This window comes from Danio aesculapii, chromosome 16, assembly GCF_903798145.1.
Source record: "Danio aesculapii chromosome 16, fDanAes4.1, whole genome shotgun sequence".
NCBI lineage: Eukaryota > Metazoa > Chordata > Actinopteri > Cypriniformes > Danionidae > Danio > Danio aesculapii.
In genome coordinates, this window is record NC_079450.1 from 38,020,377 (window position 1) to 38,047,337 (window position 26,961).

At 35.6% G+C, this 26,961-nt stretch overlaps 2 protein-coding genes across 4 annotated transcripts in view; both read right to left on the bottom strand.

Annotated features, from left to right (window-relative positions):
• The window catches only part of rusc1 (RUN and SH3 domain containing 1), a 30,283-nt gene extending 16,648 nt beyond the window's left edge, over window positions 1-13,635 (bottom strand). For 2 of the 3 annotated variants that reach the window (XM_056474952.1, XM_056474951.1), the window contains exons 1-5: window positions 13,480-13,635; window positions 9,347-12,461; window positions 3,149-4,147; window positions 233-352; window positions 59-135 (exon numbers count right to left, since the gene is read on the bottom strand). In XM_056474952.1, the coding sequence (XP_056330927.1) occupies window positions 59-135; window positions 233-352; window positions 3,149-4,147; window positions 9,347-12,368 (4,218 nt within the window). In that variant the 5' untranslated portion in view covers window positions 12,369-12,461; window positions 13,480-13,635. The remainder of the gene's footprint in view (window positions 1-58; window positions 136-232; window positions 353-3,148; window positions 4,148-9,346; window positions 12,462-13,479) is intronic. The other variant, XM_056474953.1, reaches the window with a different exon arrangement.
• Window positions 13,636-15,602: 1,967 nt separating this feature from the next.
• fdps (farnesyl diphosphate synthase (farnesyl pyrophosphate synthetase, dimethylallyltranstransferase, geranyltranstransferase)) lies at window positions 15,603-25,772 on the bottom strand. Its single transcript, XM_056475749.1, has 10 exons — window positions 25,654-25,772; window positions 25,069-25,218; window positions 22,856-22,996; window positions 21,754-21,834; window positions 21,379-21,501; window positions 20,947-21,035; window positions 20,731-20,803; window positions 19,777-19,854; window positions 17,366-17,500; window positions 15,603-17,267 (listed from the first exon to the last, which is right to left on the bottom strand). Exons 1-10 carry the CDS (start codon window positions 25,654-25,656, stop codon window positions 17,067-17,069), a joined length of 1,074 nt encoding a protein of 357 aa, XP_056331724.1. The 5' UTR covers window positions 25,657-25,772; the 3' UTR covers window positions 15,603-17,066.
• Between the last annotated feature and the right edge of the window lie 1,189 nt (window positions 25,773-26,961).

The window sequence follows — 26,961 nt, forward strand, 5'->3', positions numbered from 1 at the left end:
TAAACTAAAGTGGAACTAACAATGCCAATTTGAAAAGTTAAAACAGCACAACACTTACCTTCTGAACAACAGTCCTGGATGAACTGAACTGAGCCAAAATGGCCTCCACTGCCACACTGACTGAATTGACAAGAGCTTTGTGACAGAAACACATTAAATGACAATTATTTACAAAAGCAAAATAAAAAAACAATAAAACACTTTTTAACAGTAATCGTATATTCTAAATTACTTTTCTTTTCTAGCAGGCATACAGAAGACAGCCCTTCAGCACTCATTGAGGACCTCACATCCTCTCCCATCCAGGCCCCATTCTTCTGCTCAGAGCCGGCAAAAGAGAAGCTGCGGACAGCTATTAAGAGGAAAAACAGCAGGGCGGGGTTAGAAACTCGATTATTAGAAGATCATTGTATTACAGTTGATCTTGAGCCATCCAGTGCAGTACAAGATAGCAGCTTGTGAGGAACGTGTATAGGTACAAATATTCATGAATAAATGATGGAAGTGATTTATTCATTTGAGAAATATTTGGATTTACTTTGACATATATTGGTTGGCCTCATGCATTACTATAAGATAAAGGAAAAACAAGACATGCTGAGAAGCATTTTATAAAAATCATTTTCAAATGAACTAAATATAAATGTTAGGTTAGAAGTACAATAAATTACATAAAGGCCATTAAATCAAGATAAAATGTTAAACGAGAGCAATATGAATACATCTATATTTAAAAAAAAGATTTATAAAGCTACACTATGTAACTTTTCCCCTCATCGACAACATTTACATCATCAATAAATATTTAAAACATGGGAATTTTAATTGGTGTACTTGTCATGAGCTTTATTATTATTATTATTCACAATATTTTAGCGCTGCAGGATCAGATTTTATGTCATACATTTTAAATGTTAGAAAAGTAGTTCAGACACTACTAAAGAATACAGTGCATCCGGAAAGATCCTAAGACTTCATCTTCCAGCAGGACAATGACCCAAAGCACACCGCCAAAATATTAACAACTCTGTGAATGTCCTTGAATGGCCCAGCCAGAGCCCAGACCTAAATCCTATTTAAGATCTGAAAATGGCTGTACACCGTCGCTTCCCATCCAACCTGATAGAGCTTGGGAGGTAGTGCAAAGAGGAATGGGCAAAAATTCCCAAAGACAGGTGTGCCAAGCTTGTGGCATCATATTCAAAAAGACTTGAGGCTGTAATTGCTGCCAAAGGTGCATCAACAAAGTATTGAGCAAAGGCTGTGAACACTTAACAATTAAAAATCAAAAACGTTGTCATTATGGGGTTTGTGTGTAGAGTTTTGAGGAAATAAATGAATTGAATCTATTTTGGAATTAAAAAATGTGGAAAAAGTGAAGCACTATAAATACTTTCCAGATGCACTGTATGCAGAGAAAGCTGCATAAGCAGAGTTTATATAGTTCACAATCCAGGTATCTATACCAATTATTGCTTTGGCTTATTTGCCTTAAAGCTTACTAGCCAAAGTTCTAATAGTTTCCAGCATTTTGACCTCGAGCCATAAAATAATCTGTGCAAAATAGCACAAAAACCACTCACCACCTTGGAATGATCAAGGTCTGAGATGTCGAGCTTTTGTAAATTTCTTATTTACAAAAACGATATGGAAAACAAGTCTCTTTTATGTATGAAAATGGCCAGACCCTAAATGCACTATATCAAAAATCTCTCAAATTGAAAAGATTTTTTGAAAAAGGTCAAATTTAGATTGAACCATATAATTCTAAAAAAATATGGAAATGATTAAATGATTTCATTAACTGAAGCTTTTAACAGTTTTTATTATACCATTAGTATACAATAAATCTCCTCCTTTTCAGGCATAAAGCAAAAACTCTGTAGATCAGCTTAACCAAATGTTTATTTTTGTAGTTAAGACCTCATAAATTAAACTGTTTTAAACTGACCTTCAAAGCTGTACACTTGTATAACATTTTAAAATTTAAAATATCTCACATTTAAAATACTTAAGAAATTTGCTATATTAAGCAACAATAGAAAACATTTACATTTCATCTTACTTAATGTAATACAATGCATCTAAATCAATCACTTAATTTTGTTTATTATTATTATTATTATTATTATTAAACTCTGCATTTAAAAATGTACATCATCTTCATAGAGATGCATCTCTTAATTCACCTAATGTAAATATACAGTTGAAGTCAGAATTATCAGTCCCCTGTTTATTTTTCCCCCAATTTCTGTTTAACAGGGAGATTTTTTCAACAAATTTCTAAACATAATAGTTTTAATAACTAATTTCTAATAACTGATTTATTTCATCTTTGCCATGATGACAGTAAATAATATTTGACTAGATATTTTTCAAGACACTTCTATACAGCTTAAAGTGACATTTAAAGGCTTAACTAGGTTAATTAGGTTAACTAGGCAGGCTAGGGTAATTAGGCAAGTTATTAAATGACAATGATTTGTTCTGTAGACTATCGAAAAAATATCACTTATTCATTATTTTATTTCAAAACAGCATTATAATCATCCCTATCTGCTAGTGTCAAGAATTTAACATGGATGAATAATCAATCTGGGATGATTCTGTTTAGTCATCTTGCGTTCGTTGAAAGTCTGATTGGCTCACAGGCAGAATCTTATAAAATCAAGTTTACGTTTGTCTGTTCTCTAAATAAAAAAGTCCCAAAATGTGCAGAAGTTATCATAGAATAAAAACATGAGAGTAACTCAATTATCTAATTCCAAACTCACATTATAAGCAAAAAACAAAACAAAAAAAACGCAAGTAATTTTATGAATCAACCACTGGAGGGCTACAAGTTACCCACGTAGTGTAGCTTTAATTTAATTAAATTTAATATGGACATATTTTATAATAAAAAATTGCAAATAAAAGAAAACAAAATAAAATAAGCCATAATTTATCACAATCAGAAACACATTCTGAGGTCATCATGCAACAGACAACAACATATTTCACATTTTCACAAACACCGAGAGTGCTATAATATAAACAAGACATGAATGAGACACATCGGCAAACAGACATGATGCTTTAGAATCAAAGAATAGTAGAAAGAGGTGGAGGACGAAGTGAGAGAAATGAGAATGGGCTGATCTCTTACTGAAAGTGAGCGGTGGTGGACTCTGCAGAGAGTGAAGTATGGGGACCGGTGGCTCCCGCACAGGGGGTTCAACAGGGGGGGTGTACAGATAAGGGTAATAAAGGGGAGCAGCGAGGGCGGGAATGGTGTGACTGCGAGGGAAAAGGGGTGAACAGAGACGGGCAACATCTGTGCCAGGAACTGGAGGCCCGGACCTGTGGGGAGGAGAGATCGCACCTACGGGGGACAGCCGTGGTGGGGCGCCTTTATGCAAGGGACAGTTTTTAGGGTTATAAAGGTAGTAGGCAGGGAAAGATACAAGTTTGTCCTGTTTTGTGGGTTCACTGCTGTCAAAAAAGGGATTGTTAGTTAGTTTTGAATCATTAATGCGGTCCGAGTTCAAATCGAAAAGCGAGTCGGCTTCTTTATAACTGGATTTATTCGCATTGTGCTTATTTTTGAGGTTTCGCATTGTTATGTAAGTCTGCATGTCAATGTTTTTGTAAGGCGTTATGTCTCCTTCAGTGAGTGTGTTAATGTCAGTCGGTGGTTCAGGGTCAGTGAACAGCTTCAGGGGGTTTCCTGAGTATCTGCTATCACTGTAGAGTGAACCGTCATTTCTGACTGAATCAACTTCGTTATTATACACGGGACAGAGGCTGTTTTTCGCGTTATCAGGCTCATGCCCACAGACGTATAAAGAATCTAGAAAGCTGTCAGCATGATAACAGTGGTGATACTGAGAATCCATGCTACTGTTGAGGCCATTTTCTTGTTTACAGAACAAAAATGTATTGTTTTCCAGGCCGGCGGAGTACAGGGAGTCACTATAGTAGTGTTTGCTGCAGTCAAAAGTGGAATTTATGCATAAGGGATTCGAGATGTTTACGGAACCCTCATAATGGGACATGGCGTGATCACTGGTAGTGTCAGCATGATAAAACTGGGAGGCTTGTGACAGAGAAGCAGAGTGCAGGTAATAAGGTGAGGTCAAGGAAAGGGACAGGGGTGGTGAGGACACTTTAACAGGAGCATTATAGGTGCATTTAGAGTGAAGAAGGCATTGTAGGGTGAAGAATTTATGAATGTATAACATGACAGATTCAGAATGGAAAGAATGGGAAAGGATGGTAAACCAGCAAACAGTGAAGAAAGAGGGAGAAAAAAGAGAGAATGGGAAAATGTTAGTGTCATTTTGAAGAGAGAATGCACTTATGTAAATATGATGAAACATGATAGAGAACTCATTTAGACATTCAATACGTAATATTTAAGAATTTTCTATGTTGTAAAAATCATACTCAGGGGTGGATTTAACCAATAACAAGGTAAGCAGCCGCTTAGGGCCAAAGGAAATCTGGAGGCCCCCAATTATACCTATATATATACCTATATATATATATACCTATATATATATATATATATATATATATATATATATATATATATATATAGATATATATATATATATATATATATATATATATATATATACATATATATATATATATATATATATATACCTATACATATATATATATATATATATATATTTTTTTTTTTTTTTTTTTTTTTTTTTTTTTTTTATTATTATTATTTTTTAGTTATAAATTCATTTTAAGATAACTAATCCTTTAAAAATGTAGAGATTGCATTAATTTAAAATGTCGAAAATAAAATTGATATAAAAAAACAGCAATATACATAATTAAATATTAATTAAACGTTCAAAGGGTGCATTTCAGGACTTGGGCCTTATGGCTGGAATTGTTTAGGGCCTCAAAATCCCTAAATCCGCCCCTGATCATACTAACATTAGAACTTGGCTGAACATGCCATAGCCTATGAGGAAAATGTTTATCATTCACTGTATAAAGATGACAAAATAATAACACACTTGATATGATGGCATGTTATGAAATGCTGCTTAAAAAGTTTCACAGGTCAGAACAGGCTAAAAAAAGAGAATAACAATTTCAGCTTATAGAAATAAACACAAGTTATATTATAATTTCAATAAATTTTCAAATCCAAAAACTCATTAAAACTAATCAGTCAAGTGCACACATTTTCTTTTCTTTTACCTGCCAGGGCTTGGTTTTCTTAACTTTTCGATAGAATACTGATACTTTGAATTCAATACCGGTTCCTGAACGATACTTTTTTCCTATACCATTTTTTGCAGGTTGTTTAGTTTTTATTGTTATTATATATATATATATATATATTTTTTTTTACAAATACTTTGAATTCAATATCGGTTCCAGAACAATACTTTTTTCGCAATACCATTTTTTTTTTTTTTTTTTAACAAGATTACATATTACAATGCTCAACATATATAAGTACACACAAATCTATCTAATTCATTTTTAAATTCATATTTTAATAGAAAGCTATACAATATTATATTTGTGCATATACATTAGATTAGTCAGTATTGAAGCCTAATCTTGAGCTAATCTAACAAAACAACTTACGATAACGGTCCAAAAACTATAACACCCAAAATTATATGTTATAGAAAAATATTAAATACTAATTTTAAAAAGAGGAAAAATCAAGAGAAGCAATTTTAAAAATTTAGTTGAAAAATTCTAACTTGTAACTTATTTTTGCAATATTTTGCTTGAATTTAATTGTATTATTGTTCAATTTCTATATATGTTTGGTGACTAAAATATTATTTCAATAAATATATCTGTTTAATCAATCTGTTTTGTTTAAATGCACCAAAATACATTGCCTATATTCACTGAGAAATGGATATAAATATTCGTCATTTCCAAAATGGGGTGTACTCAATTATGCTGAGCACTGTATCTTTCTATAAGTTTCTATTTGCAATAGATTTGCCATCATACACACTTGGTTTGCTAACATTGACAAGAGTTACCCATCTCATTAAAATTCGGTACTAAATGACAAGACATTTTTCAATATGAGGCAATTCTGTCAATGCCTAAAAAAGTATTGAACTCGATACCCTGACCTAATAACTGCACAAAATGAGTGCCATATCCTTTAAATTTGTATAACTAAAACAAAAATCCTTTCAAAATATATATACTTCTTTTCTATGGAGGTATACAGTGTAAGCCTATCAGCAATACATCTGATTCCTCACCAATCAAACAACAACGGGTAAGCACGAACCCTCTCTCACAAAAGCTGCACTAGGATCACATTTCACCTGCAATGGCAAAGACCTTGACATACTGAAAGCACTTTCAGACATAGAACACTGACAATCACCTTCTGATTCGTAATAGTGGACTGCCTGTTGCAAAAGCCTAACAAAACTGAATCATACACTATAAACATTTTACACTTCATTAGGCTTCATTAAACAGCAAATATCACTTGAGTATTATCGTTTGCTTGCATGAAAATCATTCCACTTTACCTGAACTTGTGCTGATATCTCTCTCTCTCTCAAACGTCTCACTCCAAAGTAATATTGACTCAGCATTTCCTCTTTCTCTGTTGCTGTGTTGTGATTGGTGTAAAGGCCTGAGTCATACCTTTGCTACACTTAAAGGCATAAGCACATGTTCTTGTGCTAACTAGAAAAATACATGATTCACCAAATAGCAGTTTGCTAATAAAAACACACACAACTTAAAGAAATAAACACTAAGTGTAAAAATCGTGAATACTGATATTCATGAAAAAGGATTAGTGCTAATTAGCCAAACCATGCTTTTTAGCAGAGTTGTGCGATAAGCTAACCTTGTAAACCAAAATGAGGGCTTCCTCTAATGTATTTCCTACTCAATTTACAGGCACATTAGAGGCCATTTAAATTTGATGTCAAATGTGTTGTAACCCGATACAAGCAAATTTGCATTTTCCATTGGGCAGATAAACAACAAGAATAAGAAATAATAAGAAACGAGCACTGCAAAAGTGAAAGGGGCAATTGGAAATAATGAGGAGAGAATAACAAGCATAGGAGAATCAATTTTATAACTGGAGATAGCAATGCATGTCAGAAAAATGACAAAGGAAGGTTGAGGAGAGTGGAAAAGAGGTGTGTGGTAAGCATCAAGACTACTGTATAAGCAGGGGCGGACTTAACCAATAAGCGTGGTAAGCAGCCGCTTAGGGCCTGGGGGAATTAGGGGCCCCCGACCAATGCCAAGAAGCCCATAATAATCATAGAGCTCTTTTATACATTTTCTACCATATGTTGTAAAATCTATCTATAACTGTAAAGATTTTGACGTTATTACTTGTTTTGAATAATGAATGAATAATGTAACATTACGTCCGTACACCATATGCGTGAGGCTTGAGCACAGCGTTTCAATTAAAGACTCTGTTAGGCAGTTTTGCCAACTTAAAAACTTTTCAGACCCTTTTAGCACCAAATTTTAAGCGATTAGCGAATGTTTTAGGTGTTACTGAAGATTTTTAGAGACTCTCATGTGCCTGTGCTGTACCGATCCTAACGTTACTCTTCGAACAAGCTACGGGTGATGCCACACAGCTGTCTGCAGCATTGAGAGCAGATCATTCCTCTGCATGCCGATGGCAAACGTTTTAGCACTGGGACTGTGAGGTATTTCCCTGGTACTGTCAAACCGATCCGCTTCTTCACTGTTTTAAATGTCATAATTTAAATGGAAGGTTTATTCTTTTCTTGCTGTTGTTCACAATCACAGAGATTTTAGTGACACCAGTCTGCCAGCGATCAGAGTAGAGGCAGGTAGTGTGCATGAGTGAGAATTTACAGAACATTTGGGAAAAAAATTTTAATACGACCAACAACAAAACACAGCTTCCTCCGCGATCCTGCTGTCTGGCCAAAACAGCTGTCAGGTCATGAGCGCTGTGAGCTTCTTAAGAGAGGTTCTGTTCACATTACATTTCCCAGTGAAATGGCTACAGATTCACAAACAGCAATTACTCAATCAATATGAAAAATGGTGAAATTATTAGTTTGATGGATTGTGAATTAAATTTGTTTAAATGTTTTTTTATGTATAATTACTATTCACAAAAATCTAATCTCAAAAATGGCTAATAAAGGGCGACACGGTGGCGCAGTAGGTAGTGCTGTCGCCTCACAGCAAAAAGGTCGCTGGTTCGAACCTCGACTGGGTCAGCTGGCGTTTCTGTGTAGAGTTTGCATGTTCTCCCCTCGGTTGCGTGGGTTTCCTTTGGGTGCTCCAGTTTCCCCCACAGTCCAAAGACATGTGGTAGGTGAATTGGGTAGGCTAAATTGTCTGTAGTGTATTAGTGTGAGTGAGAGTGTATGGATGTTTCCCAGGGATGGGTAGCGGCTAGAAGGGCTGCGTGAAACATGTCCTGGATACGTTGGTGGTTCATTCTGCTGTGGCAACCTCAGATTAATAAAGGGACTAAGCCAAAAAGAAAATGAATGAATGAAAGAAAATGGCTAATTAACTGTACATTGGGGTGGCCAAACTTGGTCCTTGAGGGCCGGTGTCCTGCAAAGTTTAGTTTCAGCCCCAATCAGACGAAACTGTGATAGCTAATCAAGCTCTTACAAGGCTTTCTAGAAACATCTGTGCAGCTGTGTTGAAACAAGTTGGAGCTAAAATCTGCAGGATACCAGCCTTCCAGGACCGAGCTTGCACAACCCTGTGTACGTAGTTTGTGAACTTGTTTTTTTTACTTGTGATTTTTTTCATTTATTTGTGAATTTTTATAAATATACATATATTATACTTTTTGACAAGCAGTTTATTTTTCAAAAATGCTAGTGCCACCAAATCACTAAGTCCGCCCCTGTGAATGAGAATATTTTTGATGGTATGGTTATTTAGGTTTTGAAAATCTCGTTCTTTTGATTTCATTTCAGATAAATCACAAACGAGTGCCTGAAAAAAAAGAATGTTGATTGAATAAAGTATAAGAGAATGTGTGGCAGGGAAAGGAAGAGAGGATGAGAGAAAAGGACTTGGCCTGCTGAGAGGATGAATAATTAAAAGGCTTTGTGACATCATGAGAAACAACACAGCATTAAGCCTGCTGCATTCTGAGATTCCCTCCAGTCTTGCTCTGCTGATTCATCTACCCATCTGCCTGTGTGATTCTCATCTTGGCTCACCACTTTCCATATCATCAGATCATTGTTCTTTTATTCTCTTCTTAATATACCACTGAATTTTGCTATTTATGATGTGGATGAACTCTCTAAGACAGAACATGTCAGGGGAAAACAAATATATTTCTGAAATGCAACTTTACCTGTTGTCCTGGACTCCAAAGTCCACGCTCCATCTGCCATTCCCCTGACTTCCAGGTCATCTTCGTTTTGAATCTTTTTGGTGTGAGCAGCTTTATCACCACAAATAGTTCTAAGGCTGCCTTCACTTACTGATGAGCCAATGTGTTGGGAGACTTTGGGATCGGCTCGGCAATCATCTTGTATATTCAGGCGGCACATTTCCCTAAAGAGGGACAATGAGGCAGGAGTTGGCGGTGGCTGAAGAAAAGAGGCTTGTGCTTGGGAAGTATATTCCCAGCCATCTCCATCTGTCTTCTCTCTTCTCCATTTGAGGTTGTACAAGAAATCAGGGTCTGGGGTGATGACTGTTGGATCAGGTTCTGGTTGAATAGGAGCTGGTGGGGAGCTCTGTTTGCTTCTATTGCGTAGTTCTTTAAAGGTGGTGACTTTTGGGCCTGAAAATGATCCTTTTTGCAACATGCCATCATTGGATGGTTTTCGCATATCAGGAGGTGGTGGCTCAGCATCTGGGGTAAAGGCTATTAGCCAATCAAATCTATCAGGTCGAGATGCATTGGCAGGTAGAGTGCATGGCTTGAGAGGGGGAAGTTCAGGAGGATTGGAAATAACTGGTGGGCAAGGGGGTAATGGTCGTGGAGGTGGAGGAGGTGGAGTGTCTGAAATCACTGAAGTATAATCAAAACTTCCAAAGCTCACATTTGGGATGCTTGTATTGCTAAGATCAGTGCTGTAATATGAGTTGGGAGATCCAATACCACAGCTGCAGTTTTGGTTACAGTTTCCACCATTTCTCTTTCGCCGTCTTGCCATTTCTGTGAAGGATGTTGTCCTGTATGCTTCTTTCTGTTCGTCCTTAGAAATCTCATTTTCACTGAGAGTTTCTACCTTCTGTATATCTTTCCCAAATCTGGTTTCCTCCCTCAATCTGCAATGTAACCGCTTATCCACACTGTCTTCCTTGTGTGCTCTGTTTACACTGATTTCTCCAATTTGTGAGACATCAGACATTGGCTGCTGTTCATTCTCCACAACTACGTCTACACAAACACCCAATTCAGGACTAAGTTTAAGCAATTCAGCTTGGGTGAGGCCTGCTAGTGCAAGCAACTTTCGGATTTCCACATCCAGAGCATGAAAAGATGGAGGCGGTGGGAGTGATGGTGGAGGTGGGATAGCTGGGGGAGAGGACATAGCAGGTGGTGGTGGCAACGGAGGAGGTCTTGACGTTGGAGGTGGAAGGGATAGAGGAGTCTTTTCTCTTTCAAGCTCAGCAAGTCTTTGAGCCTCTAGTCGGGCTTTATGACGTCTTCTTGGTGGAGGGATGGGTGGTGTGGGGGAGGAGAGAGCAGGTCTGTCTGTATTAAGAGAGAAGTAGGGCACAGGCTGTGATGGTGGAGGTGGAAGGGCAGGAGGTTTCAAGGCTGGGGATGAAGATGCCATGGAAGGAACAGGGACACTTGTGGAAAAAGAAGTAGCATTATTGGTGGATGAGGCTGAGAAGGTATGTCCACTGATGTTCTCATAAGTGTGTGATCCCTGCTGCACACTTACATGCCTTGTTGGAGGTTTTGGGGGCCGGGGAGGAGGCTCTAATGGTGATGGAGCAAGTGAATCAGAGGAAGCTGTTTCATCAAGGTCAGAAGGAGCTGTCAGATCCACCCCCGCATCAGAAAATTCCTGGGAGTCACTTGATTTGTTGCTTTTATAAAACTTCCAAGGAATGTCAATGTTGCCCATTTCGTCCAAAACTCCAGTGATATCCTCATCGCCAAAGTTAAACCCTTCTTCTTGAAGTTTCACAAAATAAGCCAACTTCACTTCTTTATTGACCCTCTGAAGCTTCTGCTGGTGATCCAATCTATCTCTGAGAATCAGTTCTCCGTCAAGTTGCCAATGTGCCAGCCTAACAATGCGGTAGAACAAATCCATTTTACCCAACTCTTCTATCGAGTCTAAAAAATGGAGAAGATCCACTTTAATACATTTTTCTTCTTCTGAAAACTTGCTCTCTGTGTAGTCAGAAGGAGAGCAAGGTGCTGATGGATAGCCTTCATCAGAAGAGCAAGGTGATCTTGCAGAAATGTTGAGATCCAATGGTATGGCACTGGACTGAAAGGAAGGACAGCTGGAGAGTGGGGAACAAGAAGATGGGTAGCATTCAGGGGCCTCTTGGTCCTGGGATGACAATGAAAATGTATCAGGGCAGTCACACTCCAGATCTGAGCAGCTACTAATGGATGTGGAAGAAGATGAGGTAGAAGATGTGAGAGAGAAGTCCAGCATGGATTCTGGGCAATTGCAGCAAGAAGGGACAAGGGTATCATCATCATCTTCATCGTCATCTTCATCATCATCCCCATCACAATTGCCATTGCCATTCACATCAACCATGCCAATCACATTTACACTGCAGTCATCATTTTTTAGGTCATCGCCCTCTTTTTTATCCACATTACCATTTTCCTCCTCTTTCTCCTCCACTGGGAAAGGTAAGTCATCAGGTTGTTTTACTTCTGGCTTACACTTATCATCTTCAGTTTCTTGTTTTGGAAAAGGCAACTCATTCGGAGGAGACGGTGGCGGTATCTTCATTTGTTGCCTGATGTTTACAGTGTTATTGTTGTTATGGTTGTGATTAAAAAGGCTGTTGCTATCCTGAGGTGAATGGCCATCACAGCACAGACAAGGAAGGCTGGGCTCATTGCAATTTGGATCCACAGCCGGGGCTACGTTTGATACAGCACGCCCACTTTTTGGTTTTGAGACTGCTGGTATTGCGTGAGCACCATTCCTTACTGGCCGTGTCAGTTTGGACTGAACCACTGGGGCCCGTGCACCTTGACCAGGGCCTTTTAACCTGGAAGACTCAGGTGGTCCCCGTGTGCCACGACGAGGGGATGAAGATCCTGTGTTCATATTTTTGTCCTCTCTCTTAGCCCCTTGACTTGGTTTTGGCTCTGTGCGCTTATTGTCAAACCTGCGGGTGCGTGGGGGCACAGAGGGACGAGAGGAGGGGTGCATGGTGGAATAGTTTTTATGTCCTGATTTTTAAGTTGATGCTTTTCTTAAAAGTTTGTAAACATTTGGGGATCACATCCTGGATATAATTAGTGTCTGAAATATCAAGAAAAATACATTTTGTTAAGAAATACAAAAGTAAAACAAATGCATCAACTTAATCGAGGAGTGGGACATAAATTTAATATTATTTAATATATTTCGAAAATAATCTATAATTTTCCACTGCACTGATATTAGATGATAACACTGATATGTTTTATTATTTCCAGTGTGTCAGAGCATAATATAATGTGTCAGAGCACACACACACACACACAATTCTGATGAACTTGAACTGAAACACAGCATCTGTATGCACCAGTTTATTTGTAATCTTATGTAGACACGAGTACTCTCAGTACAGACGTTTATATCTAACAAATATGTAAAAATATGAAATCTAGTAACATATGCACTCCTTTAAATGCATTTTGGTATTCTTGTCCTGACCTCTGATGTGCATATTTGGCAATTTTCACGTTATTTACACTACACACTAATGATCATGCATAATGAAGACATATTTTTATCTACTCCACACGACAGAAGATAAGTGATCTCACAAAATGTGAGTTAAACATTTCCAAGTCTTTTTTATCCGCTTCAAAATAACATGTTCTTGCGGGAGAAATGTGGAGCAGAAAATCGTATCCCTGACTATGGCTGTTTCCGCTCTTCATGAACACCGTGGGCAATGCACTGCTCGCGCCCAATGTCCTTGGATACAGAGGATGTAAATCTAGGCCTAGCACGATATTTAGTAAATAAATGCATGAATCGTCTAAATACATATTAGAACATCACACATTTTACATTGCTGTAAATTATCGTGAATTTTGGACTACTGTAATCTTTCTAGAGCATATAAAAACAACAATATGCTAGGACGACACCTCCTCCGCGGACTTTAATATAGGCTAATGTATCGGTGCAGCACAATACAATTTGGACATTACAACGTATCAGTTTATGATGTATCTTCAATGCATTGTAAAATACATTTATAAGAAAAAATGGGAGTAAAATGAAACGCACAGAATGGAACAGACAATATAATACATAAGACACCTACCTAATTTGCGGAAGGATATTAATGACGCATTCTTCTCGATCTCGATCCTTATTCCATCGCATAAGCCATGATTCTGAAATAATAATAAGCCGTTATTCTCCTGTTTCCTCCTGTCTATCGCTCTGTCATCCAGCCCTCCTCCTCTTCCCTCTCACATCTCCTCATCTCATCCCGTCCCCGAGACCACACCCCTCAGCAGCATCTCATCTCATCTCGCTGCTGCTGCTTCACATATCAAGCTAGTTTTCACGACAGACTCGAAAAACACAATCGCATATTCTGCCATTGTTTTTTGATTTTTAAGGGTATAAACTCACAATTCTGACTTTTCTTTATTTTTTTTAACAATTGCTAGAATTGCTTAGACTATCTCAGGATTTATAAACGTGCAACTGCGGAGAAAAGTCAGAAATTGGTTTTCAAAGCTCTAAACTGAGAGTACAGTCCCATAGAGACCCTTAAAGCTAAATATCAAAATTTCGAGATTGAAAAAAAAGTAAAAATTGGACAATGTAACTGAATTCTGAGAGGGAGTGAATTGCCATTTGCATATAGGAGAGTTCACCCTAAAATGAACATTTGCTCACTATTTATTCCCTCTCAAGTCATTCCAAACATGAGTTTTTTCTTCTTCTGTTGAACACACAGAAATATATTTTAAATAAAAGCTGAAAACCTGTAACTATTGACTTCCATAGTAAGAAAAAAACAAATACTGAGCCATGTTTACAACATTCTGAAAAACATCTTCTTTTGACAGAAGTAGCTCATAGAGGTTTCAAACAGACACAACCAAATCGGTGTATAAATGATGACAGAATATTTATTTTTGGGTGAACTATTTAAACTTTAAATATAATATAATGCTAATAATGCTAATTTAATATAAATTTTAGAACTACATTTATATATAGTTTTCAGAATTGCGACTTTGTGTCTTGCAATATTAGCTCACAATTGAAAAAATAATAATGAAGCAACCTGCATTTAAAGTTCATCATTCAAAATGGCAAGATCTGAACTCTGAATTCTGTCTTTATGGTTGCAATACAAATTGTGAGATATGAACTCAGGTCTGAAAAGAGCTTCAAATAAAATATACATAAAATAAATGTATAGATGTTATATTATATAATATTATGTTGTGCTCAGCATCCCCTCACAAATCTATATTTCAAATTAATAGTTTTAATAGGAAGCTATACAACATTATATTTGTGCATATACATTAGATAAGTCAGTACTGAAGCCAAATCTGGAGCTTATCTCACAAAATAACTTATGATAACTGGCCAAAAACTAGTACGCCCAAATGTATATGTTATAGAAAAATATTAAAGTCAATATTAAAAAAATATTAAAATCAAGAGAAGCAAAAAATTGTAATAATTTTGTAGGTTGTAGATTTTTTTTTGCAATATTTTGCTCATCTTTATATTTCTAAATATGTTCTGTGACTAAAATATTATTTTAATAAATATATATGTTTAATAAATCTGTTTTGTTTAAATGCATTAAAATACATTGCCTATATTTACAGAGAAATGAATAAAAATATTCATTTTCAAAATGGGCTGTACTCAATTTAGCGGAGTACTGTATAATATATAATAAAGATGCAAATAAATGTATTTTTTTCCTCTCCAAATTGAGTCCATGAAATCTCACATTGAAGTTTATATTTCAATGTTCTGATTGAAAATCGACTTTGAGAATTCTAAAATGTGCAGGAAAAATGTCTGATTGTGAAATACAAAAAACACACAATTTCATAATTCATTTTCAATGGCAGAAATGGACATGCATACTATAATGCACTCTATTATGCATACTGTGTAGACCATTTCAATGTGGTGAAGTCATTGGCCCAAGAACATTTACGGCTTGTTGACAAACTATTTTATAACTACAACAAGAGGCATTTTAATCATACCTTAACAATAAATCAGCTATCAAAACATTATTTATCAATATGCAGAACTTTTTGGATTCTCGGAAGCTATAGAAATTAATAATGTAAAATAGGAAATACGTTGGTCTATAGTCGCTGTACAAAACACCTCTTAGACACACACACGCACGCACGCACACACACACACACACAAAAGTGAATGATAAAAGCATGCTGAATCTAATCTTTATTTAAAGCACACTGAATATCTTTCTATAATCCATACACAGCAATGATGATCACTCACTGAATGTGTGAGAGACGTATATACAGTTGAATTCAGAATTATTAGCCTCCATTTATTCCCCCCCCCACCCCCACCCAAATTGCTGTTTAACAGAAAGACGATTTTTTTCAGCACATTTCTAAACATAATAGTTTTAATAACTCATTTCTAATAACTGATTTCTTTTATCTTTGCCATGATGACAGTAAATAATATTTGACTAGATATTTTCAAGACACTTCTATACAGCTTAAAGTGACATTTAAAGGCTTAACTAGGTTAATTAGGTTAACTAGGCAGGTTAGGGTAATTAGGCAAGTTATTGTATATCGATGGTTTGTTCTGTAGACTATTGAGATAAATATAGCTTAAAGGGGCTAATAACTTTCACCTTAAGATTGTTTATAAAAAATTAAAAACTGCTTTTATTCTAGCCAAAATAAAACAAATAAGACTTTCTCCAGAGGAAAAAATATTATCAGACATGCTGTGAAAATTTCCTTCCTCTGTTAAACATCATTTCGGAAATATTTAAAAAAAGAAAAAAAAAATCAAAGGGGGGCTATTAATTCAGACTTCAACTGTATGTATCTGGTGTAGTGTATAAGCGTTCGGTACAATCATTCGGTTCATAACAATAAACAGTAACACTTTACAACTCAGTCTCATTTGTTAACATTAGCTGCAGTAACTAACATAAATTAATATTAAATGTTTTTGTTTCTTTGCAGCATTTGTTAACTAACAAATGAGAGCTGTAAGATTAAGAAATGATTAATGACTATTGTTCATCTGTGACTAATTTGGTTAACAAATATTCCCAAATGTAGACATAAAGTGTGACACACAAGAAAAGAAGCAAACAGATAGAAGGATTCTGAATGAACAGCAATCCCACTGTGTTCCAGGTGGGCAAATATTTTATATAAAAACACTCTTTCAATGAATGTGTGCGTCTAGATGCCTTCAGCAGTTGGTTTTCAGCCTTAAACATATGATGTATATCCTTTTCCAACCATGCCCTAAACATTCTAGATCTCCTAGTGATGTTGAAAAGACAATACAGCAGTCAATCAAAATATATTTTTCATACACATGTACTCCAATTAAAACACTGACAAATGATGTGTTGTCCATGTACGCTGTTTGCAGTAAACTGCATCATACTACAGTAAATCCACAATTTATTGCATTTTTGCTGCACTTAAAGAGGAAAAACACAAATAAGTAACATAAACTAAACTACTTCTTTCTTGACTTCTTGAAAGTATATTTAAAGTGCGGTTAAAATCTATTACATCCATATTTATTTAACTATTAAAACCCCTCACTGCATATTTTGTTGACCCTAGTCTACGTATCTAAAATACCCGGTTTCATTGAAGTCCTTACAGTTTCTTGCAGCCCACCTCATTTGTTCCTCTTGTATATTTTCTTGGCAAAATTAAGAAAAACAGCATGAGGCAGATTCTTAGCATGAAGCTGGATCAGTTTTTGCAGGCGGTGATAGCTCTCCTCCTCGTGCTGATGATATCGCAGGGGCATTTCCAGAGTATCATACAAAGCCTTGACCCTTTCAACACTTTCAGCATCACTACGGCCGTAACATGCCTGAGGAAATAAATGACAGCGCAAGTCAGAAAACTGTCAAGTCTAGCATACTGCTTGCTCATATTTGTTTGTCATTCAGCCGTCATACACTTTCTGACCTCTAGCTCTGCCCTCTGTTCGGGTGTCATGATTCCCAGTGCCTTCACCACCAGCCAGCTGCATTTATTGTCCTGGATATCTGTGCCAATCTTTCCAGTCACCGCAGGGTCACCAAAGCAATCCAGGTAGTCATCCTGTCAACAACACACATGTTGTGAAGGCTTTGGCATATTACAACTACAACAAAAAATCTGGGCTCTCGCTTAGAAAACTCTGCATAGAAACTTTCCTAAAAGTGAATGTATGCCACTAATGATTATGGCCTACATGCTGATTTAAACTGGCTGAATTTAGTCAGTATTTCAGTTAAGTATATATTCTCTTACAGCTGCGAACATTCATGTCAAGTTTGTTTGACACAACCTTTGTTTGGGAAGTGAAAGCTTTGTGTGTACGCTAAGTTAATAAATGAGACCCCTGATACCATTGAATAGGGCCAGAAAAATCGGTTTTATTATTTATTTTTCACAAAACAAATAAAAATCATGTGTTTACATTTTTCTGGAATCAATTTTCATTGATTTATTTATTATTGACACTGTATTAATGATTTAAAAAAAAATCCCATTTTATTAATCAGAACAAACAAACTTAAACTTGATTTTATAAGATTCTGCCTGTGAGCCAATCAGACTTTCAACGAACGCAAGAGGACTAAACAGAATCATCCCAGACTGATAATTCGTCCATGTTAAATACTTGACACTAGCAGATAGGGATGATTATAATGCTGTTTTGAAATAAAATAATGAAAAAGTACATCCAGTTGAAGTCAGAATTATTAGCCCCCCTATTTTTTTATATTTTTCAAATGATGTTTAACAGAGCCAAGACATTTTCACAGTATGTCTGATAATATTTTTTCTTCTGGAGAAAGTCTTATTTTAGCTACAATAAAAGCAGTTTTTAAAAAAACATTTTATGGTCAAAATTATTAGACCTTTTAAGCTAGCTAGCTAGCTAGCTAGCTAGCTACATACATACATACATACATACATACATACATACATACATACATACATACATACATACATACATACATACATACATACATACATACATAGATAATTAGATTTTTTTGCTAGTCTACAGAACAAACCATCATTATACAATAACTTGCTTAATTACCCTAACCTGCCTAGTTAACCTAATTAACCTAGTTAAGCCTTTAAATGTCATTATAAGCTGTATAGAAGTGTCTTGAAAATATCTAGAAACATATTATTTACTGTCATCATGGCAAAGATAAAAAATTATTAGAGTTATTAGAAATGAGTTATTAAAACTATTATATTTAGAAATGTCTTGAAAAATATCTTCTTCGTTGAACAGACATTGGGGAAAAAATAAACAGGGGGCTGATAATTCTTATATATACATTTTAGTAATCGATGTAACAAAATATATTTTCTTAGAATTTTGTTTTTATGTATCCGTGTGCATCACATGTGCATGATAAATCTATAATACCCATATATTATGCCAAAACAAACTTTTATTTTGGATATTAATCTTTGCCCAGCACTATTTTACGGCTTGCATAGTTTCATTATTAGGAACTGTATCAAATATGTTTTGCTTAAATTCCACTTCATGTTTAAATTTAAACAGAATTTTCTAAATTATTATGTAAAGAAGCAACTCAAACTCAAAACAAAACAAAAAAGTTTGACAGGCTGTTGTGAAGAAGCTTGAGCAACTGGGTGTACATAACTTACTAATAATTTCCTTAAATAAAATTATACAATTTTGTTCATACGTCTTCATATTCTCATTTAGTTTGAAAGTGGACCCTGAAAACACCACAATCATCCTTAACAGACATGCTCTTTTTTTTTCAGAGATTTAGTGGTTATATTTCACAGACACTCTTCCATATTGCCAGACTTCATGTACAGTTGAAGTCAGAATTATTAGCCCCCCTGAATTATTAGCCCTCCTGTTCATTTCTAATAACTGATTTATTTTATCTTTGCCCTGATGACAGTAAATAATATTTGACTAGATATTTCTTAATTAGGGTAACTAGGTAGGTTAGGGTAACTAGGCAAGTTATTGTATAATAATGGTTTGTTCTGTAGACTGTTGAAAAAAAATATATAGCTTATAATTTTTTTTAAAGGGGTGTTTTAAAAAATTAAAAACTGCTTTTATTCTAGCCGAAATAAAACAAAGACTTTCTCCAGAAGAAAAATTATTATCAGACATACTGTGAAAATTTCTTTGCCCTGTTAAACATCATTTGGGAAATATTTAAAAAAGAAAAAATAATAATCAAAAGGGGGCTAATAATTCTGACTTCAACTGTAAATATTCTTTGCTATACAGTAAATTCCATTTTCACTACTGAATTTATGACAGAAAACATTGAGCCCTACTTGAGAATATAAGTGCTGATTTAAACCAATACCTGTATCTGAAAGAACTCTCCCATCTCGAGTAAAATTGTTTTAGCATTGTGGTGTTCGATCTCATTCTCAATGCCAGCCTGTAATAAATGACACATGATCACAAACAGAATTATTTAAAGTTCAAAACACACACAGCATCCATTTGAGAGCATTGGCACATCATCATTTAGCATTATTAACTGTACACATTATATTAATAATATTAAAAGTTTGACATGAACATTTGACAGTACCTTGAGTTTCAAGTAACCGATATGTGATTTGGGATACAAATAAATTTAGTTCATCAAGAAAATTGTAAACAGCCTCATCTTACATATACAACAATCTAACTTATGCTTTATATGTCATTTACTGTGAAAAAATAATAATAAAAAAAATAAATAATAAAATATATATATATATATATATATATATATATATATATATATATATATATATATATATATATATATATATATATATATATATATATATATATATCCCAGCATGATTCCATTAACGTTAAAACCATGTAAAACCATGGTAAGACGATGAAAATCCTTCTAACCTGAATAGTGTTGCACAATGTTTCGGCTGTTCTCTTCATCAGCGTGATGGAGAATTGGTTTTATTTGGCTTTAAATTGTTTTATTTGTGGTTCATTTTGGACAGCACTGTAATGTACTCAACTGGTCCAGCAAAACACATTCACTTTAGCTCAGTCATCACTCTTTTCTTTGGATCAAAGCTCCTTAATGATCCAGGTATATACTGTAGCACATGGTTCAAACTAGTAGTAAGCTTTTATTTAGCTTTTTATATGTGTCAATGCTACAGAATGTCACTGATTAGTGGAACCAGCGCTATTTATGTTATTCTGATAAAATTGTCTTACTAACAATGAAAAAGGTTGCAAAATGACAATTTTATCAGAGTTTAAACACCTGCAATTTATGTTATGAAAAACTCACCATGTACATAGCAGCAGCCACAGGAAGATAAAAGGAGTAGAACGCTGTCTTATACTTCACAATGGCTTTGTATCTGAGGTGAAGACAAGTAAGTTAATCAGTTGTTAATCAGGCCACAACACTGTAGTAAATTAGCATAAAAAGTTTGTATGGCAAAATTATAGCTACTTCAGAGCCAAAGTGAGGCCTCTCTTTCAGCATTACAGACAATCTCACCTCTCCATCGTAAAGCGGTTGAGGTCTATTTTATGTGGAGGTGCTGTCATAAGATCAAGAGCTTGACCCAACTCGGTCTGAAAAGATGTCTTGAAGAAGAAGAAAAAGAACCAAACAAAAAAGTTTCAGTGCACCCTAGTTAGAGTCTATAGCAGGGGTGTCCAAACTCGGCCGGTGTCCTGCATAGTTTAGCTCAAACTTACTTCAACACACCAGTCTGGAAGTTTCTAGTATACCTAGAAAGAGCTTGACTTGCTGGTTCAGCTGTTTAATTGGGGTTGGAACTAAAATATGCAGGACACCCCTGGTCTACAGGATAAAAACAATATGTAACTAATATGGTAGAATATGCATGTTGTGGACATTTGTATCAGCAAGCCAAGTTTAAATGTCCATATATGTGCTCAGACTAATGAAGCATTTGTTTGTTACCTCTGTAAATAGTTCAAGCAGATGGACATAGTAGGGTTGTCCTCTGCAATGTCTGCGAAGAAGACGGTAAATCGAGCCCTCCAGAAGGAAAGCATCATTAATAGCATCCAGACCAATAGCTTCCTGACAAATACAAAAAAAAAAAAAACATAGATTTTTGCTGGTTAGTCACAAATGAAATACTCTATATAACACATTTCTCCTATACTCTACTGTGATGAACATAAGCTTGCTGTTAGATCACTACAGCTTTGACTGGAATATATTTATTAATTACATTTCTAGTCAATGTACACATTTATCAATATGCAATCCTTTTAATGCAATTTTAAAGCGTCATTAGTACATTTGTCGAAGCAAACACAAAATAATCACCTTCTTATACCAGCAGGGTTGACCTCTTCTTGTCACGGATGAATCCATGATGTCATCAGCCACCAAGAAAAAAGCTTGAAGCTGTGGAGAAAATCAAATGTTTTCAAGACATTTTCCTCTCTTTCATTTGATTCACAACCGACCTTACGAATCATGACAAATAAATGATGTAGGTTTGCATGTTCTTTTTCCATAATCAGCCAGTATTCAATAATGCACAGGATGGATCAGACTTGTTATTAGCTACTGAAATAACCTAAGAAATGTTATTTATGTTAGAATGTAAGAATTTTTATTTATGCAAGGCAAAATGCCCACATTGATTTCTACTATAATTGCCAATTCCATTTTTTCTTTTTGATGGTTTTGTTGTTTTGACTGACTGGATGGAAACAGTGCTTTATTCACAAATGTGTCATGCAACATTTCAGATTTGTGCACAAGTCTAATTTGCACAGATGGAGGGAAACAGCTAATGTTGCACACTTCTGCATTTCATTTTGCGTTTCATCATTTTATTCTACATGTAATAAAAAATAAACGAGATGCAAATGAAGATACAAATAAAGGTTGTGGGCCCTTTTCATTATTTCTTTATACAATTTAGATTATACGAAATTTTGGTAAGACCAAGGTATGTACCAATCAATTGTCAATATTAACTAGGGGTTTACTCCCTGCCTGTTATTAAAATATTGGCTGTTTATTAGTACTTCTAAAGTACATATTCTGCATGATCTTATGCCACGTCCCTACCCATTTAAAGCCAAATACTAACTTAAGAACTATTAATAAGCAGCAAATTAAGAGTTTGAGGCAAATGTCATAGATAAAGGTTTGTTCATAGCGAGAATTGTACATCAAAATATTCTGATTATTGTCAGAATATTTAGACGTGTAGATCATTTCCAATGTCAGTCGCTACAGTTAGATTCTAAGATTGATAAACTGCATTTGAAGTAATAAACTCAAAAATTATTTAGTACACCAGAGTGGACTGAGAGAGCTTAATCATTTGGTATTACAAATCATTTGGAGTACAAGCACCTGCTATTAAATAGCACTGGCCTTAAGTTGATTAAATAGTAGCAATTTTACACACCAGTTCAATGCACCATCCAACCAAAAGAGCTCGATGAACTTCCTCAGTTGGCAGCTCAGATGGAGACACCAGCTCCCGTAGTGAACCAATCACAGACAAGCCTCGGTTTCTCTTGCCTCCAGGGGCATTGTACTGAAGAACCTAGAAGAGGCAAAAGACACTTAAAAAAAAATAAGTTTAAACTATTCATTCATTCCTTCAGCTTAGTCTTTTTATTCATCAGGGGTTGCCACAGCAGAAAGAACCGCATATAAATTTTTTTTTTCCTGCATATGTTTTACACAGTTGATGGCCTTCCAGCTGCAACCCAGTAGTGGAAAACACTCATACACTCTCACATTCACTACGGCCAATTTAGTTCAATAGTATTCAATTTGCCTATACCGCATGTCTTTGGACTGTGGGGGAAACTGGAGCACCCAGAGGAAACCCACGCCAACACGGGAAGCACATGCCAACTCCACACAGAAACGGCAACTGACCCAGCGGTGACTCGAACCAGCGACCTTCTTGCTGCGACGCAACAGTGCTAACCACCGAGCCACTACGTCGCCGGTTTAAACTTTAATAATAAAATGAATGAAAGAGGTCCGTTTGTTGTACTTGGATTACTCAACTAGCTGGATTCGATTATTGATGATTTGACACAATCCAGGAAAGTTTCATTCTTCAGAACTTATCCTGAAGTTGTTGTCATAGCAACAGCAGTTTTGTGCAATGTACTTTTAAACACGTTTTTATTTTTTGACGCACACTCATTATCTTTCGGCATGGGACCTCTTTGTTTCTTTTTCTGCATTTAGTTTTGTGAGTTATAATTTAACAAGCAATGTCAATTTATGCTTATTATTTTTCAGTCCATGAACTTGATACATTTGGTAGGAATTTGATCGCAAAACAAACTCCTGACATTTTATAATCATTTTTTTTTTAAATTGTCAACTCTGCAAGACATTGGCCCTCCAGAACGGAGTTTGGGTTAGGCATGGGCCATATAAGTTTCTGACGGTATGATAACCTTGGAAAAGTTTTTTTTTTTAATGCCACGGTATTGCGATTACTGCTCTAAAATAAGTTTTTTTAAATTTCAGGGTAAACCAAAAAACTAAAATCCTTTTTGAACACAAACCCCATTGAACACAATATATACATATATTTTAAGAAACATTTATAATATTTTAGAGCAGTAAACATGTCAGGCTAGATAGTTTAAAAATCATTGATTTCTGCTCTCTTCATTAGTTTCAAAAACACAGAACACATAAAAAATACATGAAACAAAACCTTACATATACCTTGGGAATGATATAACAGGACATTTTAGCGATATTAAAACCTTGACTTTTTTTTTTTTTTTTTCAAACTGTGGTAAACCTTGAAACCGGTTATTGTCCCATGCCTAGTTTGGGCACCCATGCTTTAGGTAGTATTTCTTTGAAATGTATAATAAAAGACAAGGACAATATTCTCATTCAGAGATTTCTGGGGGGGTTTCGGAAAAGGAATAGCTACATAATTTACAAAAATAATGCACACGCAACACTGAGCTGTAATATGCTGGTAATTTGATGCAGCCAGGGACGCAGATGCTTCTTAAATATTAAAACACAACATTTTAGATGCAAAGTTAACTTAAATTGACAGATATGTTTTATGCCACATGATTAAAGAAACTTGATATTTTCCTGAAGAAATTCAACTCTAAAGAAACCTATATAAATCGCTAGATTACTCTTTACTATGGATTTTACATAATTTTGCTGACATGGCTGATAACTGAAAATTAATCAGGTGATGTCACGCTTCTGTGCTGACAGCCAAACCTTGCATTGATGACCATTATTTCGAGAATCAATAGATCAAAACAATCACAAGCACACATATCTGCAAATTGGTTCTTCCCACTGAAGTTGCATAATTAAAGTTAACAATTAATCAATTCATTGGGAAATAATTTCAATCACTCATAGGAATTTGTGGATAACAATATAATCACTAGTTTCAAGCTAACCCAGATAATCCCCCAGTTTTAAGGGAAAGACATTTTCAGAACATTGTAGATACATTGTCTGTAGGTATCAAAAAAATAACTAACAGAAAGATGTTCTGAATATGTATACAAAACTCATGGCTACAGAAAAGTTGGGATCAAAAATTTGATTAAATCTTCTTTATGTGAATCCCTCAGATGAGGCTGTGACGGTTTACTCTACCTCTCGGAGTCTGTTGAGGGCATCACTGAGAACTGGATCAGTGAAGTCCTGCTCTGTAAGTTCAGACACAAGCCTTTCAAACTCTGCATCGAAGAGCTGAGGGTCCGACAACATTTTCTTCTGGACACCGTTACTGCAACTGCTGTCACCCTGAAGTGATGGAGCACACATGAAGTCAACATATAGACAGAAATACAGGAGCAGGCTCACATTCGACAATATTACTACTGTGTCACTTTGACAAAAGTGAAAACAATATTTAGAATTATCCTCACAATATCATAAACAGAAAAAGCATATGGTAACATTACAACTATTTACAAACAACACTTTAACGCTGCAGCGTTTTGTTGCCTTGTGTTTAATCTGCAGTTTAACGTTAAATGTTAAAAAGTAATTATATACCAAATTTTAGACAAATAACAGCAATCATACAAGCATATATGGTCGAACGAACTTTGCTAGCTTCGCTAAGATATAAACAAAGACATAAGCAGTAAAAGCATTATGCGCCACGGGACATTTGCAATTACGTTAGCTGATTTACAGCACAATGTAAAGAGGAAAAGCTTTACTTTTACTTACCATTATGGACTCGTCCTGGCTCAAATTACTGTCCCAAACACATACCTGTGTGCTTTTATTTCATCTGCTGTGCGAATAGCCGAGACGCCCCATAAGACCAAAGGCGTAGCACAGAATGTAGTTTTTCTGTGCATTCGCTTCAGTCCAAAGGCTTCATTTTAGACTTCAATTACAGAAATGCTTTGCGCATGATATGTTGGGGCGTGTACGCAAAAGCTCATATGACACCATGACCGTCCAATTGGTTTAAGGAATCGAACGAGGATGGGCTCTAGAGGAATCAGCCAATGAGAAATGGCTAGCTACGACGCAAGGGGTGGAGTGAATGTAAGGGAACCTATCAGATTTGGTAAACGATGTCGTTGCATGATGTACGGTCTATGTTACGGACCCCTCAAATGAGAGTGGTATTAGTATGTGGACAGTTTCCTAACTGTTTTTGACTGTTTTGAACAAATGATTGATTTACGTGTTTGCACTGAAATTCAGTCTTTTTTTGTTTTCCTAAATGCTTAAAATAATAGTTATATATTGGTCTCAGTTATTCCAACATCAGTGGATACTTTCTGCACAGACTACTAATGGAAACACGTTGTTAACGCTAAAAAGATAGGCTATTTTAAGAACTCTACTTTAAAGTAGGAGAAACTAAACAACTGAACCATGTTTGAAACACCATATAGACATCTGGTGCTCAAAGCCGTTCAAATCCATGCTGAAAAAAAGCTTAAACCAGCCTATGCTGGTTGGCTGGTTTTAGTTGGTCGACCATCGTTTTAGAGGAGTTTTGGCCCATTTCAAGGCTGGTTTCAGTCATTCCCAGCCCAGTCCTAGCTGGTCAGACTGGGAAATGATCAGCTAAAACCAGCTCGACCAGCCTGGTTTAAGCTGGATATACAGACCATTTCAATGTGGTGATGCGAATGGCCCATAAACATTTCCCGAATGTTGTCAAACTATTTTAATAACTGTAACGAGGCAATTCAATTATTTCTCAACATTAAAACAGCTGTCATAACATTATTTATTAATAGGGTTGAGGATTAGGATTTTCAGGGGCTATGAAAAATAAACGTGTTAAACAGGAAACACATTAGGAACATTGTTATTGTTTGCATCCCTCAAAATGGTCTATAGCTGGTTTTCAGCCTGGAAATGGCTGTAAATAACTGAGGCCAATATATAACTTTTATTTTAAGCATAACCTATAGGAAAACAAACAAAAAAACATTTACTTTCTATGCAAAAAAGTAAATCAATCATTTGTTCAATTCAGTCAAAAACAGTTAGGAAGTCAAAATACTAAAC

What these genes read in the sequence shown, in the direction of transcription:
- fdps (XM_056475749.1), bottom strand. An exon ending in AACCGCTTTACGATGGAGAG is followed by an intron (nt 20,804 to 20,946) that starts GTGAGATTGTCT and finishes TCTTCACCTCAG; the next exon opens with ATACAAAGCCATTGTGAAGT. An exon ending in GAGAGTTCTTTCAGATACAG is followed by an intron (nt 17,501 to 19,776) that starts GTATTGGTTTAA and finishes TGTTGTTGACAG; the next exon opens with GATGACTACCTGGATTGCTT.